The sequence below is a fragment of the Tachypleus tridentatus genome, chromosome 13 (genome assembly GCF_004210375.1).
Source record: "Tachypleus tridentatus isolate NWPU-2018 chromosome 13, ASM421037v1, whole genome shotgun sequence".
NCBI classification, from domain to species: domain Eukaryota; kingdom Metazoa; phylum Arthropoda; class Merostomata; order Xiphosura; family Limulidae; genus Tachypleus; species Tachypleus tridentatus.
The window spans coordinates 85272476-85288731 of NC_134837.1; the positions used below are offsets into that span (position 1 = coordinate 85272476).

General features: G+C 34.0%; 1 protein-coding gene across 2 annotated transcripts in view; it reads left to right on the forward strand.

Moving 5' to 3' along the window:
* Positions 1 to 13437, forward strand: part of LOC143238608 (lissencephaly-1 homolog) — an 81263-nt gene extending 67826 nt beyond the window's left edge. For both annotated transcript variants that reach the window (XM_076478978.1, XM_076478977.1), the window contains exons 12-13: positions 8932 to 9088; positions 10473 to 13437. In XM_076478978.1, coding sequence (XP_076335093.1) covers positions 8932 to 9088; positions 10473 to 10546 — 231 coding nt within the window. In that variant the 3' untranslated portion in view covers positions 10547 to 13437. The remainder of the gene's footprint in view (positions 1 to 8931; positions 9089 to 10472) is intronic.
* Positions 13438 to 16256: the final 2819 nt, after the last annotated feature.

Below are 16256 nucleotides of genomic sequence, written 5' to 3' on the forward strand. Positions count from 1 at the left end.
TAACACACCACTTTGGCCTTAAATTCCTGTAGTCAGGCAGCATTGGGGTGGCCCCCCTTGGGTCAATTGGCTGGTTCACTCGGGCTAGGGTCAACCAAGTACCAATGTTGGATGTTCTCAACAGGTGTTATGGAAATTATATCTGATGCTTTTGTTTGGATATAGTGCTCACAAGACCCTGGTGTTGCTGCAGTGTCCTTGTTTGACATTGTAGTGCATCCCCTTGTAGGGTTCCATGGTGGGTGGGATCAGTGGGCACCAAAATTTCCCTTTCTTTAGTATGGATACTCCAATTAAAAATCTTAATAAACTAGTGAAAAAACAGTCTATAGGTAAACAACCACGTCTTTAACATTCTGAGCAGCAATCCTCACTATCCGTACCACCTGTTGTACCTCATTTTCTTATATTGCACTCACTTTCAGACAAACCTTTAGGGAAAATGTCTCCCTTTTTCATACAGAAGGGACTAGAGGGACTTGCTGGCTCTCCAAATTCAGTAAAAAAGCCTTGATCTGGTGCTATATTGGTGGAAACATCCACATCTTAACACAAAGAACTCCTCTTGCTTTCAAGGGCAATTGGGGAAAACCTATTGAGGTTACACCTCATGCTACTTTGAATTCATCATGAGGAGTTATTCTTGAGAGGGATTTGAAGATCACAGAGCCAGAGATTCTCTCTGATTTCTTCACCCAAGGAGTTTCTGCAGTGAGACATATCTCCACTCTCAAAGATGGAATTATGGTGCTGACCAATGTCCTTATTCTCACATTTACATCACCACGTCTGCCTGCCACCATCAAGGCAGGTTATCTCAATTGCAGAGTATGGCCATACATTCCAAACCCTCTCCCATGTTTTCACTGTCAACGGTTCGGTCACTTGAAGATGTCATGTCGTGGTTCCTTGACGTGTGCTTGTTGCAATGGCAAGAACCATGATGCCTACGAGTGTGAAACAGACCCTCATTGCATCAATTGCAATGGCTTTTACCTGTCCTACTTATGTTCTTGCCCTAAATGGTTGGAAGAAAAAGAGGTGTAACGTTTGAAAACGATTCATAACATTACCTTTCCTGAGGCTCGAAAATTGCTGTCCACCACCTCATCTTGGATGTATGCTGCTGCACTTTGTTCCACAACTACTGTGGGAGTGCAGATAGATTTCTCTTTGCCTCCTAAAGAATCATTTTCTAAACAAATGAAAATCTTTTGACTTCCATGGTTAAAAAAGGAGATGAATAAACTTCACCTATCTCTGTCCCTTATATACATTCCACCAAACCCCAAGATCCACATCCTTTGGTTCCAGTTACAGGCATTTCTTGGGATCCATCTTCATCTCTCACCCCAAGATGCAAAACAATCATTTTTTCACATCCTTAGACTCTGGAATCTCCAACAGCAAAGACCTGCCCAATCAACCCAGGGTAGGATCCATGGAGGTCGATAGACCTCCTTCAAATGAGGAAAGTACGGAAAAAGACATGGTCCTAAACAGAAGGGTTCTCCACCCAATTTGCCTACACGTAAATAAAAATGGCCACCCTTATACAATGGAACTGTCAAGGTTTACATTCCAATCTGGATGACATCAAAACACTGATTGCTTCCTACTATCCTGTTTGTTTTTCCTTACAGGAAACATTTCTGAAACCTGCCAATATAGTCACCTTTTGACAGTTTTTTTTATACAGAAATGACAGGCTGTGTGATGGACGAGTGCATGAAGGGATGGCACTGTTGGTTGATCAGCATGTGCCCACCCTGTCTTTGCCACTCGACACACCCTTGGACGCCGTAGCCATCTGTGTTTCCTTGGGTCATACCATCACTGTTTGTTCTCTCTACCTTTCACCTGGAGAGACATGATCAATCGGACCTTGATGCTCTCATTGAACAGTTGCTGTCTCCCTTTTTCATCCTGGAGAACTTTAATGGACATCATCCCCTCTGGGGAAGTGCTGATATTGCTAGGTGGGGTCCCTCTGTGGAGCATATGCTCTCTGATCACAACCTTTCTCTTTTCAATACTGGTTCTTCTACTTATTTTCATGCACCTAGTCCATCCTTTACTGCTATTGATCTCTCAATTTGCTCCCCTTCCTTATTTTCCAATTTTTCATGGAGGGTTGACAATAATTCATGAGGCAGTGATCATTTTCCTATAATCTTGAGAGAGACTGGCTGTGGTTGATGCCACCTGACATGCATGCCCCGGTGGAAGCTTGATCAGGCAAATTGGCCCTCTTTCATTGCTCTCACAGAACTTGATCCTGCCATTGTCTGTAAGCCATCAGTAGACGAATTTGTGGCAGCAGTAACTGACTGTATTATATAGGCAACTGCTCAATGTATTCCTAAAATCTCAACACATTTTCCGCTATATCCTCGTCCATGGTGGAATTCTGCATAGCACAGAAGGCTCAAAAACGAGCCTGGGATACTTTCCACAGATATCCCACGCTCTCAAACTGCATTGCATTCCAGCAGGCCCGTGCACATGTTCGATTGGTAAGATGTCAAAGTTAAAAGGAATCTTGAATTAAGTTTACAACCAGCATATCTTATACCACCAGTTTCAAAGTCATATGGGACAAGATTCAAAAGTTCAGTGAGCAGTATAACTCTGTCTTCCTCTCGATCTTGCTCTCTGATGGCCAGGAAATAGCTGATACCGGAGCATTGCCGATACTCCAGGTGAAAGATTTTGCTGGGTGTCTAGCACTTCTGTTTTTTCCTCCATCTTCTTAGCCATCAAGACTTGGGCAGAGCAATCACCTCTTTCCTTTCGAGCTGATTGTCTCTATGGTTATAGTCGTTCCTTTACACTGGTGGAACTCAAACTAGCCCTTCATCAGTCTGGCAGTTCATCGGTTGGACCTGATGATATACACTATGAGATGCTGTGCCATCTATCTTCTGCATCTCTTGCTATCCATCTGATTGTTTTTAACTGGATTTGGCAGGAGAATGTTTTTCCTGATGCCTGGTCCAGGCTTTTGTCCTACCTTTCTCCAAGCCTGGGAAGGATCCCAAAATTCCTTCAAACTACTGTCCAATTGCTTTGAAGAGCTATCTCTGTTAGAGCATAGAGAGGATGGTTAATGTTCATCATGTATGGTTCCTCAAATCGTACAGCCTCCTCTCATCCACCCTGATTCGACTTGAAACGTCAAACAACATTTTGTATCAGTAATCTTTAACATTGAGAAGGCTTATGATACAACATGGAGGTTTGGCATTTTGTGAGACCTCCATATACATGGGTTACATGGCTATTTGCCCATTTTTATTAAAAACTTTTTAATGGACAGAAGATTCCAAGTTCATGTGTGTCAAGACTTTCCCATTCTTTTCTACAGGATCTTGGAGTCCCTCAGAGCTGTGTTCTAAGTGTCACACTTTTCAATATAAAAATTAATGTCACCATTGAACAACTTCCTCTCATTGTTACAAATGGGCTCTATGTCAACGACTTTCACATCTCATGTCAGTTGTCGAACATGAGGTATATTGTTTACTGAAGTGTACCACAGGAAACGATTTTAATTTATCTCTATAGAACTGGTTGCATGCACTTATACTGCCAACAGGGTATTCACCCTGATCCTGAACTCCGTATCAGTGAAGTTGTGCTGCCTGTGATCTCTGAGACTAAGTTCTTGGGGCTTATCTTTGACTGTAAGTTGACCTTTATACAACACATCAAGCAGTTATGGGTCAAATGTACAAGAGCACTGAACACCCTCCATATCCTCTTTCACCACCTTGGGGAGTGGATCGACATTCTATGCTGAAGATGTATCGTGCTTTTATTCGATTGAAACTCGACTACTGATCACTGGTCTATGGCTCTGCCAGACCATCAGCCTTAAAGATGCTAGACTCTATTCATCATCAATGACTTTGGCTCTGCACTGGGGCTTTCCACACTTCCCCAGTTCAAAACTTGTACATAGAGTCTCATGAACTTTCTTTGCACCTCTGCCATTTGCAACTGTCTTTACTATATGCTTTGAAACTTCATTCCTTACCAAAGCATCCCACCTGGGGTTGTGTTTTCCTTCCTTGATGGCCCAAACTTTTTCAGACCAGACTGTTTGCCATTGCTCCTTTTGGCCTTCATATCCAGGTGCAGTTGGATGAATTGGGTCTGGCCTTGGATAACATTGCTGTATCCACTTGTCAGCCCATCCCATCATGGCTTCTTATAGTCCCCAATTCTGACCTATCTTTAAGTCATCTGAGAAAAGTAGACACTCCTGATTGGAAATACTGTTTGCTATTTGCTGAACATCTTTCAAACCATCCTTCCATTCCTATTTATACAAACGGTTCGAAATCAGGTGACTGTATGGGCTCTGCCATGGTTTGTTGTAGTTCAGTGGTTGCGCACAGAATCCCCTCTACAACTTTTTTGTTCACTGCTGAACTGTATGCCATTTTTCTTTCCCTGGATCACATAGAAGCTAAGCAGTACTCAAATTGCACAATTTATACTGACTCGCTTAGTTCTGCACTAGCCCTAGAATCGCTTCACATTGGTTCACACGCTGTTCTCACTGATATAAAAAAAACTGATTGGCCAATTTCTCTTTAACATCTACTTCTTTCCAGTTTTTCTGGATACCTGGCCATGATGGTATTCGTGGGAACAAGCTCTCTGATACTGCAGCTAAGTCTATTTGCACTATCGCCATTGTGCCTGTCCCATACATGGACTATGGTCCTGTATTCAAGGCTCAACTCCGTGCCAGCTGGCAGTTCACTTTGAGTGAGCAATGTGAAAACAAGCTTTTCTAACTAAAACCCTATATTGGACATTGGCCTTCTTACTTCCGTAAGGATTGGAAAGAGGAAGTTGTTCTAACTACATTATGCATTGGTCACAGTTTTTTAACTCATCATTTTCTTTGATCTGGAACTTATGCACCAGTGTGTAGTTTGTGTAACACACAGATCACAATAAGCCATAAATTTACTTTCTTGTAATCATTAAGATTCACAACAATGGCACCGTTTTAAGCATGTTCTGTCCCAAGGTTTGTCCATAACATTAGACAGTGTTATTGGTGATGGTAACACTGTCCACCTTCGTAATGTTTTTAGTTTTTTAAAGGCCATTAATCTTTTTAATGCTATTTAAGGTTTTTAATTTATACAATACACCTTTTTAAAATCACAGTTCATCTAGTTTGATTTGAAATTAGAAATTGGCCATAACATTAAATAACTTGACACCAGGACTTAATTTCCTTTTATGAATTTTACTAAATTTACTTTTGACTTTTTACCGGAAGTTTGGTGCAGATAACCTAGCTGCTTTGTGCCATAAAACACTAAATCAACTAACCAACCAATATATGAAACCTAAAAAAATTATTTTGTTTAACATCCTGTATGTGTAAAATATGATAAGGCTTAGAAACTAAGTGCAAGCAGCAAATGAGAAAAATTTGTAACTTGAAGAGATTGTTGTTTTCTGTACTTCTTTATTTACCATTCTATTTTAAGACAAATAACTGAAATTTAAGAATTTACTTGTAAATAGTAATGTGTATACATATATAATATATTATAACTGAAATGTTGACTGTATTTTACAAAATATTAGTCCACTAGAACATTAACCAGGTAGGTCGCTTTTATATTCTTAAATAGGGTAGCATGGGCACATGTGCTCCATGCTATTGCAACTTCTTTCAGGCATGTCTGAAAGGTCAATAAAATAAAAATAATTAATATATATATAGAAATATAATGTTAGAGAGTTAAGCTATTTAGACTAAACATTTGTGTTTTTGTGTTATAATTTGTTTTTACTTTACAATGAAAAAAGTATAATTTATATCTATTTTTATGGTGGTTACCAGTTCAGTCACATTGACCAAACAAAAGAGAGATAAAATGGTGAAAATAACTGATAAAATATAGCTTTTTCTACAAAAAAATATTTTATAATTTTCTGGAGATTATAAAACTTTTGCATGTGGGATAGTCATCATTCAAAAATAAAAAATGCATCAGAAAAATATTATTTAAAAAATCTAAGAACTTAAAAAAGATAAACCTAATTTTCATACTGAAACAATGTAAGGTTTACTGATGATCTGCAAAATTTCATGAAGATGCACTTGCTATATTTAACGTTATAATGTGAAAACTTTAACAAGTACAAAATGGTTACAAGGCAAGTTTTGGGGGCCAAGCCTGTGATGAGAGATTTAAGTGTTAACAAAAAGAAAATTCTTCATTATAACATTTCTCGTAGAAACATTATACATAGCTTCTATAAGAATATGGAAAGTTTGGAGTTTAAGGTGAATGATCAAGAATTACCAAAACTGAGCAATTTGTGAATATCTTATCCAACAAACACAAGTAAAATTCTTCTCTTTGGGTTGTGGGGATCAAATTTGTTAACTTTTAAATGTAAGCCAAATTGGCTCATGATGTTTTTATCATTATTTAGTTATTTTTCAAAAAAATATTTTCAATTTTTGATTAAGGGGTCACTGTTGACATTGACACTTGCAAAATAAGTGAAATACATCAGGTATAAATTATAAAGTTTATATACTTACAACAATAAATATTGGGAATATGCTCTCAAGATCTAAGATAATTTAACTGATATATATCCTTTAAATGTTAAAAATAACATGCATTATTTTTATCTTAAACTCTTCATTTTAATCTTTATTTCAGAGAAATGTCTCTTAAATTAAAAAACTTCTGACTTTACTTATAAAATGGTAAAGTAAAAAAAAGTCTCATAGTAATGTTTCATCTGTTTTAATATCCATAATTTTTAATGACTGCATTTTTTTCAGTATGAAATATTTTTAGGTCACTTTGATTAGTGAGAAAGCTTTCTTAAGCTTAAGAATTAATATTCCTTGTTTGTGAAAGTTATAAGTTGCAAATGATCACTAACTGGAGTTGTACATAATTTAGTAGATAAATGCTTAACTTCTTAAACTGTAATTAAGCATGAAAACTAAGATGTATCATTGGTTTTTATGGTGAATATCATGATTTCCCAAAAGGTTATGTATGGGTCATTCCATGTCAAATCATCCAGATTTTGGAAAATTTTCCAGGTGAACCCCCCTGCACAGAATGCCTTGAAAAAATTCACATGTGCTCATCTTCCCATGTAATGAAATATTTCCAAAGATTAGATCAATATCTCTAATAGTTTCTGATTTACAGCCCTGTAAAATTTAGTTAATTTGTTTTTTTTGGCAAATTCATTTTCGGGAAACTTTGGCTGCTTAAAGTTGCAAGAGTAATGGCAGTAGAAGGTTGAACTTTGTTACACTGACTGAATTAATCTCACAGAATTCAAAAATGGTCTCAAACCAAGTTTATCTCTCTTAGGATTTCCATAGTGAGGTTGTAAAATCACCTGAAAACCCAAAATCATAAACATTGGTTTATTTAATGAGCCATAGCTCTGAGAATTAATATGATACAAAGCCAAATTTTGTTTTCAAATTTCCTTTAACATATAAGTTTAAATCAGCAATTGTTGTCTATTAGATCTCCTGTAAAAAAATGTAGTTGCATGCAACTTTTTATGATTTAGCTAAAAATAGCCCTACTTCAGGCCACAGTTTGACCATGTCACCAGTTATTCAGCCTTTTCAGATTTTTACCATATATTCTTACATCTCTAAATATGATCTACAAAAAAATCAGGATGGTGTTCAACCTGCTTTTTGAGTTATGATTTTACAGGGCTGTAATTCAGAAACTATTAGAGATATTGATCTAATCTTTGGCAACATTTCATTATATGGGTAGATGAGCACATGAATTTTTTCAAGGCATTCTGAGGAGGGGGGGTCACCTGGAAATTTTTCCAAAATCTGGATGATTTGACATGGAACGACCCTTATTGATCTCTTACAAAAATAAAAATAAGCAATATTGTTCTTGTCAGATGATTTTTAGGATTATAAAATATGATGTCTAAAATTTGTTTTATTATCCATTTGTAAGTGATAATTACACACTTATATAGCAGATAAATTTGTAAGATTTTCTTTAATTTTGTCAGGAAACTTGTAACATGTTTTCAGTAGTGTTCTCTTGAATTCTTATGCTTTAATGTCTTATTATAATTCTGGAATTAAATGCTCCACAGCATAATACAACAAAGTTACAGATTTAATGTTCAAATATCTATATTTAAAATGTCAAGACTTACAAAGTTGAAATTATTATTTTACAACATTAAGAACAATGCACTGAATGAATGTAATAGATCTATGAGTACAGAACAACATAAAACCTTTTACAAATGAGAATATAAAACAAACTGTAAATGAAAGAAAATCAGTTTGTTTGTTTTGTGTTTTGAATTTTGCATAAAGCTACTCAAAGGCTATCAGCACTAGCTGTCCCTAATTTAGCAGTGTAAGTATAGAGGGAAGGCAGCTAGTCATCACCACCCACCGACAACTCTTGAGCTACTCTTTTACCAACGAATAGTGGTATTCACCATTACATTATAACACCCCCACGGCTGAAAGGGCGAGCATGTTTGGTGTGACTGGGATTTGATCCCATGACCCTTGGATTAGGAGTCGAACGCCTTAACGCACTTGGCCATGCCAGGCCCAAAATCAGTAGATTTCAACAGAGTTAACTAAACAGAATAGCTCAGTCTGCTTACCACTAATTCTGTAAGTGTTTGTTTTTATGATCTTAAGTAATGTGCCAAATGCTACATTGTTTTGTTGGTTTTTTGAAAATTGTATCATAATTACTCCAAAATGTCAAAATGAGCTAAGAAAAAATTGATTTATTCACATCATAGCATGTTGAAAAATGTTTTGTTTTTTTCAAATTTTAGAAGTTACTAAACCAATAAGGATAAATACTTTGAATTTAAAATTCACATAAATGTTTGTTGTAGATTGGACATGACAACTGGATAAGAGAAATGAAATTCCACCCAGGAGGCAAGTACATCATTAGTGCATCAGATGACAAAACCCTAAGAGTGTGGGACATAAAAAATAAGCGCTGTTTGAAGACATTGGATGCCCACACACACTTCTGTACCTCATTAGGTAAAAATTATTTTTATTTATTCTTATATATGTATGAGATAAGGATCAAAAATATAATGTAACTACTTTGCCTTCATGTAAACTACATTTTTCTTATAATTTGGTTTTTTTGTATGTTTGCCAAAAAATAAGATAGAAAATAATTTAATTTTGTCTATAAACCATCAAAAGAATAATAAATTTATTGTTACAATACAGTTTAAATAATAATGCTTGAATAAACAAATATTTGATAAAAAAGCCTTAGTCTTTTGTCAGTGGTTTCAAATTTTGAAAAAGTAAGCAACATTATAAAATTGATAAATGGTTGAATTGAAAGAAAAATTGAAATTTTATTTTTCTTTTTTCTCAAGTGGAAAATCTAAGAAAAGAAACTAAAAATTATGTAGGAACTTGAAAATGTTTTTAATCTGTTTATGAGTATTGTTCATTCTAGAGACATACAAATACAAAAGATAGTTAGCTGTGAATTGTATGCAATGCATTAAGAGAGAGTTGAAATGTAATCAGAGTACCATATATTTTAGTGTAAGATAGAGAAGTTGAAAATCTGTTTTAAGCATACTTAATAACCAGAAAGTTGAGAAAAATAATCTTTTTGGTAATTCACAACCAACATTACTGAGAGAGAGACCCAATATTTAGTTATACTTTGTTTAAGACAAAAAATCAAAACAATACTGTTATTTGAGTATTGTGACCCTTCATTCAATAATGTTTAACACAAAGTACTGTATGCATGTGCTGTGTTGGATATTTATGTGATAGAACTGGGTTATTGGGAAACTGAAACTCATTGAAGTGTGCAAATTGCTGGTGTATTATCCACCAGACTCATTTTAAGAACTTTGTTTTCAAAACCTGTAATCTCACAGATAACTCTGTACAGTAATTATCAGAACTACAGTGGTAGATTTAACAGCCTAAGACTGGTTTGGAAATAAATGCTTTTAAATCGGTATTAAAAAATAGAAAATTATCATACATTTGTAGTTACAATTAGTCATAATTTGAAATTAAGTGTCAGTAATAATTTAAAACCTACCCATAGTTGTCTAAGCATGCCAAGTGATCTTGAAACCTATAACTGTATTACATAAAGTTTAACATATTGAGTTTATTGAATAAATAACTAAAAATGTCATTCATTTCTAAGAAAATCTCTATAAATTGTAACAGACTAAACACTTAGGAATCTCAAGAGGTTTTATTTTTATTTACAAATAAGTTTTACTTGGTGACAAATGTTTTTTGTTGAACAAAATATAGTTGGTATTAATTTTGCTTTTTTACCTGTTTAAATATCTTTTAAAAATCACCTTTAAGAAACAGCAACAAAAGAAATAAAAGAAAAATAGTACAACTTAAACTATTTTATTTCCAGATTTCCACAGGAATGCACCATATGTAATCACAGGCAGTGTAGATCAGTCAGTCAAGGTGTGGGAATGCCGCTAAGTATGGATCAGAAGTGAACGTCTATGTGGAAATATTCTTGTTAATCTGAACTCCTTATGGATATTTTCTGTAAAGTTAAGCCTCTCTATTCAGGATAGAAACTAAACTCATTCCACCCTTTCCTTCACTTTTTTTATGATTGTTTAATCATTTTTCTCTCCCTTTTCTGCTTTTTGTATCTTGAAGTTTTTGGATAATTCTTTAACTTTTTTCTTTCCTGTTTGATATTCATTTATTCTGTCTTGAAATTCATTGTTTATTGAGGAATGAAAAAAAAAACATGAAGAGCAGCTTAGAAGCTTAACGTGCAAGAAAAAGCTTTTAATGTTGAATGTATATCACGAATTTTAATTAAGAAGGTATTATAACAAATATACATTGCCAAACTGTTTGAGAAGGTTATCACTAGAGCTGTTTGTCCTGTAGAAAGTAAATTAATCTGTTGTTACATGTTTTAAACATAGTCCCAGTGTCTGTTATATTCTGTTTCATTCATATTCTAGGTTATTAAAATATCAACAGAGAAGTACTGTATTATTTGTTCAGGAGTATTCCTGTGTGCTCTCCCTCTCATTGTGTTTGTTTTTCTCCACAATAAACACTACTAGAAAAGCTTGAAGTCATTATTGAATATCAGCCTTTAAAAGGCACTACTTTATACTTAAATAACAGTTTACGACCCCTTGAGAGGTAAATGGTGCCAGTTGCTTATGTGCATCATTTATGAAAATAGGGACTGCATTAGTATTATAGTCTCCATTACACTCAGCATTATGTAATAATAAATTATTGGTTATCAACTTAAAAGTTTTAAAGCAGTGTTTGGTTTTTGTATACATAGAAGGTGAACTCAGCTCTATTATATAATGTTTCATGTACTCCCAGAATTACTATTTATTGGTGCTTAGTATTGTAAATGAATGGCATTATTGTAACTTATAGGAATGTTTTTGATAATTTGTACTTATAGTTTTCAAAAGTATTTTAATTATTATTGTATGTTTATCTGTTGCATTACTCCATGATCTTAACAACACATTATTTGGTTTTTAGCTTTAGTTAATACAGTTGATCTTAAGATTTGCACTAATATACTTCAAGATTTGGAGCAAGTTCTAATCAACCTATTTTATTAGTATTTATTGTGGTGCTTTTGCATTTTTGCCTTTTCTGTATTCTGTACTACGTATGTAGTAAGACAATGATAAAGAATTCTTATCATTCCACTGTAACAAACTTTAACAGATTAGGTATAATGAAACACCTACATAATGCACTGTGTTTTATTTATGTTAGAAATGTGTAAGAAAGATAATCTCTCAGCTTGTGCCTGTCCTGTTGGTGCAGGTTTGATGACTCCCACTCAGATCTCTTGGTTTTTCTGTACTAAGAAAAAACAAATACTTGTCACAGCATTTGGTTTTTAGTTCTAATTTTTTGTTATAATACTGGATGCAATGACTAAAAGTTGAATTATCAAATTGGCATCGCATTCTATACCTCAGATGATTTTACTTGAAGTAGTTGTGTTTCATTCACTATCCTTTACAAACTGCTTGTTATCTACTGTAATTTCACTTATTCTTGTTATGAATTGATGACTTAGTTTTAATTTAAAATAGTACTTTTTATTTGTGTTGAATCACAACTGTGATTTTTGTTTTTTGTATACCATTATAATAACCAGTTCTTCATAATTTATTGCACATATCAATAATCATAAAATATTCCAGAACAGATCATCTTGGTTTATATTAAAATAACTATAGAGTAATATAATTCACATTATTTACCATGCTTATAGATTTGAAGGCATTAAATGATGTTTTTCTTTTCTTTTGATAAGTATCTTTGAATAGAGCTGTCCCCTAGTAAATAAGCAGTAAGTTTATGGACGTACAGTGCTAAATTTTTCTGTGTTTGATTCTTGTAGTGGAGAGAATGTGTACAGTCAATTTTGTAGCTTTGCCCTCCAAAAGAAGAAAAAATATGAATGGACTAAGTTTATTTGTTTGACTTACTAAGTTGTTAAACAACCCTTACTAAGTTGTTAAATTTTGTGGTTTTACTTTTTTTTCCCATTTAAACTGCCTTTGTAATCACATTTGTTTTCTAACAGAGTTATTGGAAATATAAGAACAACAAATATAAGTTTGAGCATAATTAAGTCATCATATTGCAAGGGCTGAGAGGTCTGAGTTTGTGTGTTAAATGCTTTGCATTCTCTCATAGTATTTAGAGAGAACAACTTCAAGATCAAAGCTGAAATTTCTTATATGAGTAATATTATGCTAAGCATAATTTGAAAATAAACCTTTGAGTTTAAAGTTTAGTATTTGGTCCTTTTTAAGTGAAAAAATCAAACTGCTGACTGCAGTTTGAAATGTGTTTTGAAATGTGTTTGTAAATATTCAGAATTTGTTCCTTATATATGCAGACCTACTTTTATTTTAAAATAGGCTATGTTGGCATAAAGAACAAATTAATTCCTCAAAAATACACACACACACACACACACACACACACACACACACACACACATATATATATATATATTAATTCCAGAACATAGGAGTTATCACAAGTATTGTGTATCATGAAATTACTGAATGTTCTATCAGTAGTTTCCAGGATATTTTAATGAACATTTCACTGGGAAACCCAGTTCAACAATGGTAGTATATTGTTTTTGTTTTGTCCAAGCTTCAGCATTCAGTCTTGAAAATTGTATACACTTTATTAAGTAAAGTTAATAATACTGAGCTGTTATGTATAAGCAAAAGGCCAATCATTTGATCTGTGAAATAATTATGTATCCTACACTGGCTCCTTGCTTATGATTAATAATTTGTGTTCAGTTAAATAAAGTCTGTGAACTTAGTCAATGAGCATCTAAGGTGAGAATCCAGATTTTTTTTGTGGTGAACATCCTTAATTTTATAAGCATTTGATACAGTTAGTGTGCTCAGTCCATCTGCTGTTGGAAGTAGTTTGAAAAGATTAAACATGGGCGAGTAGAAAGTTATGTTCACTCCCACAAAACCGATTTGAAGGGCAGATGCTAATTTAGAAAGATTTTTACTTGCCAATTGAAAAACAAAAGATAAGATTAAGATTACAAGTATTTATAAGAGTACTAGTCACCATGTCAAAGTGCTGTATAATCAAAGCCATCTATTGTCAATCCCATGGTTGCCCAAATCATTACTAATTGTCTGTTGTTGCTATAAACAAGAGTAATTAGATAAGTGGGCTAAGTGCAACTCAGTGGCTAGTGTGCTGAACTGTGGATCTGAAGTACCATGATTCACATCCCATTATCACCAAAACATTTTAGTTCTGCAGTTTAGTGCTGTTGATGCGTTCTAAGAATGATGGCCAAATCCTACTATTGAGTCTTCCAAGAATTGATGGTAGATGGTTTTGTCTGCATACCTTCTCCTATCACTTTGAAACAAAGGATAACTATTGCAGGTAGCCCTCGTAGTTTTGTGTAAAATCCAACAAAGGAAGAACTGGATCAGGCAACCACTACAGGGAGAATAAACTGCTGGCTAGAGTCATATTACTTATAGTAAACATTGAATATTGTCTACAAGTTAACAAGTGATAATGGAAATTGCACAATTTCATTTGTTTAATGGCATGAGATATTAATTATAATGAATGAATTTTAATAAAAGTAGAAAATCACAATTATTCACCTCACAGAATAGGCTTACAGACCTACACAAGTTATATAATCAGCTAACTTGCATTTAAGAAAAAATAAAAATGATTGGTTATGTTCTAATTCTTAGAGTTGATTAATTTTGTTATGCATGAAATTTTTAGTGAATCATACATAAGAGTCTCATGTGGAACAAAAGTGTGTACAGTATTAAAGGCTTTTAGCACCTTGCCAGATATTGGATGGGGCTGTTATTCATTTCTGTCGTCATTCATCACAGTCTGAACAGTGTCCATTTGGGGCTACTTGCCACATTAGCTGCATCCTGGAACAACTAAGCATCACTCTTCTCACCTGATATGGATAACTGCTTACCAGCCTAAACCATCTCATTATTCCTCTCATGACATGCTCAATGGGTGGGGAACATCATCTTGGATATCATCAGTTTCAAGATCATTCTGATTATAATCAGACTGTACAAAATCACTGCTTTTTTTTTTAAGCAGTTAATGATGGTTTGTATCTTTAAATTCCACCTTTCATCAACCACCAAGTGTACAGTTGTTGAAAAAAGTAACCAACTTGGTAATATAAAGACTAAATATGCTATCATTGGCAATGAGGGCCACAATGATATGAAAATTTAGCTTGAAATAATAATGTCTCTTAAAGTTTTTGATCACCCTGATCCTGTAGCTGAACCAGTGGGGGGCATGATAATAGCAAGCTCAACATTAGGTAAGTTAGTTAAGAAGTTGTCCATCAACAGGCAAGTGTAGCAATCTTGGACCAAAATCTTATCACCCTATTGGTGAAACAAGTCGTTTAACACATTGCTTGTTATCCAGGCATTTTCCATGATTTTATAGGTGGTGGAGAGCTTTGGCAGGCCCAATGGAAAGCCTCTCAACTACTTCAATTTCAAAATTTTCAAAATGAATCAAATGACACTTGCATCCATACTGGTGTACACTGGGAAAGAGATCTGACAATTTCCAACTTAAAGTTTGTTCTTTAATTAGTGTGCCCCCTTTAATTAAGCACCTTAGATGTACAGATCAGTTTAATCTGCATTGTAAATGTCTAATGGTTGGAATGACCCAAAAATATATAGGGGCCTCTCAGCTTTCTATATATCAGTAGCTAGATGATATGTGGTCTGATTTTTGCCATGTTCCTTCTAGAAGATGTCGTGTCTTTGCTTCAGCATTGTCAGCCAGTTATCAGATGGGACAAAGTTTTTTTTTTCTCATCTGTGATAAAAGGTTACTGACTCTCTCTTTGAACATTGGTCCTAACACTTTGGCTTTCTTTCTCAGTTTCTGATGAAAGTAAACAAAAATACCTCTGATACTTCAGGCTTTTTCTCTTTATCTGCTCTTTTTGTCAACTATATTTTCCATCAAGGAACTCTGACAGATTGTTATAATGTTGCATGCACAATTTATTAGTAGTAAATTAAGCTGGAACTTTAAGTTATGTCATATTAGGCTGCTCAAGTGCATGAATAACTGGAGTCAAACTTGTTTAACAGTTTGACACAATATAATCACAATACAGAAAAAATAATCTTTAGAGGAAGAAATGGGAACTAAGACTAAAACAGTTTTTAAAACTCACTCTGTCTTGGTTCCATTTTTTGGCATAACAGTGAGGATGGTAACCTGTATGCTTGTTTGAAATGTCATTAATACAGTAAAAATAAGAATAAAAGTTATTTTTGATAAGTGTTTAATGAGCAATGTTTTCAAAGAAATTATCAAATAAGTGACTATAGTGATTATCAAGGTTTTCATGAATTGAGGTCAACTCTATTCAAGTAAGCACAAATCTAGATATTTTAGAAATTTACTGAAGAAGAAAATCATAAAATTCTGAAAGGTTTTAGGTTAACGTTATTTTAAAACTAACTTGATGGCTACTGATTTAAATTAGAATTTGAAATTATGGCTTTACCCAACTTCTCAAGTTTTGAGTTTATTACAAAACATTGTTACTGTCATGAAATACTTTTTAGCTAAATTTTATATTTGAATG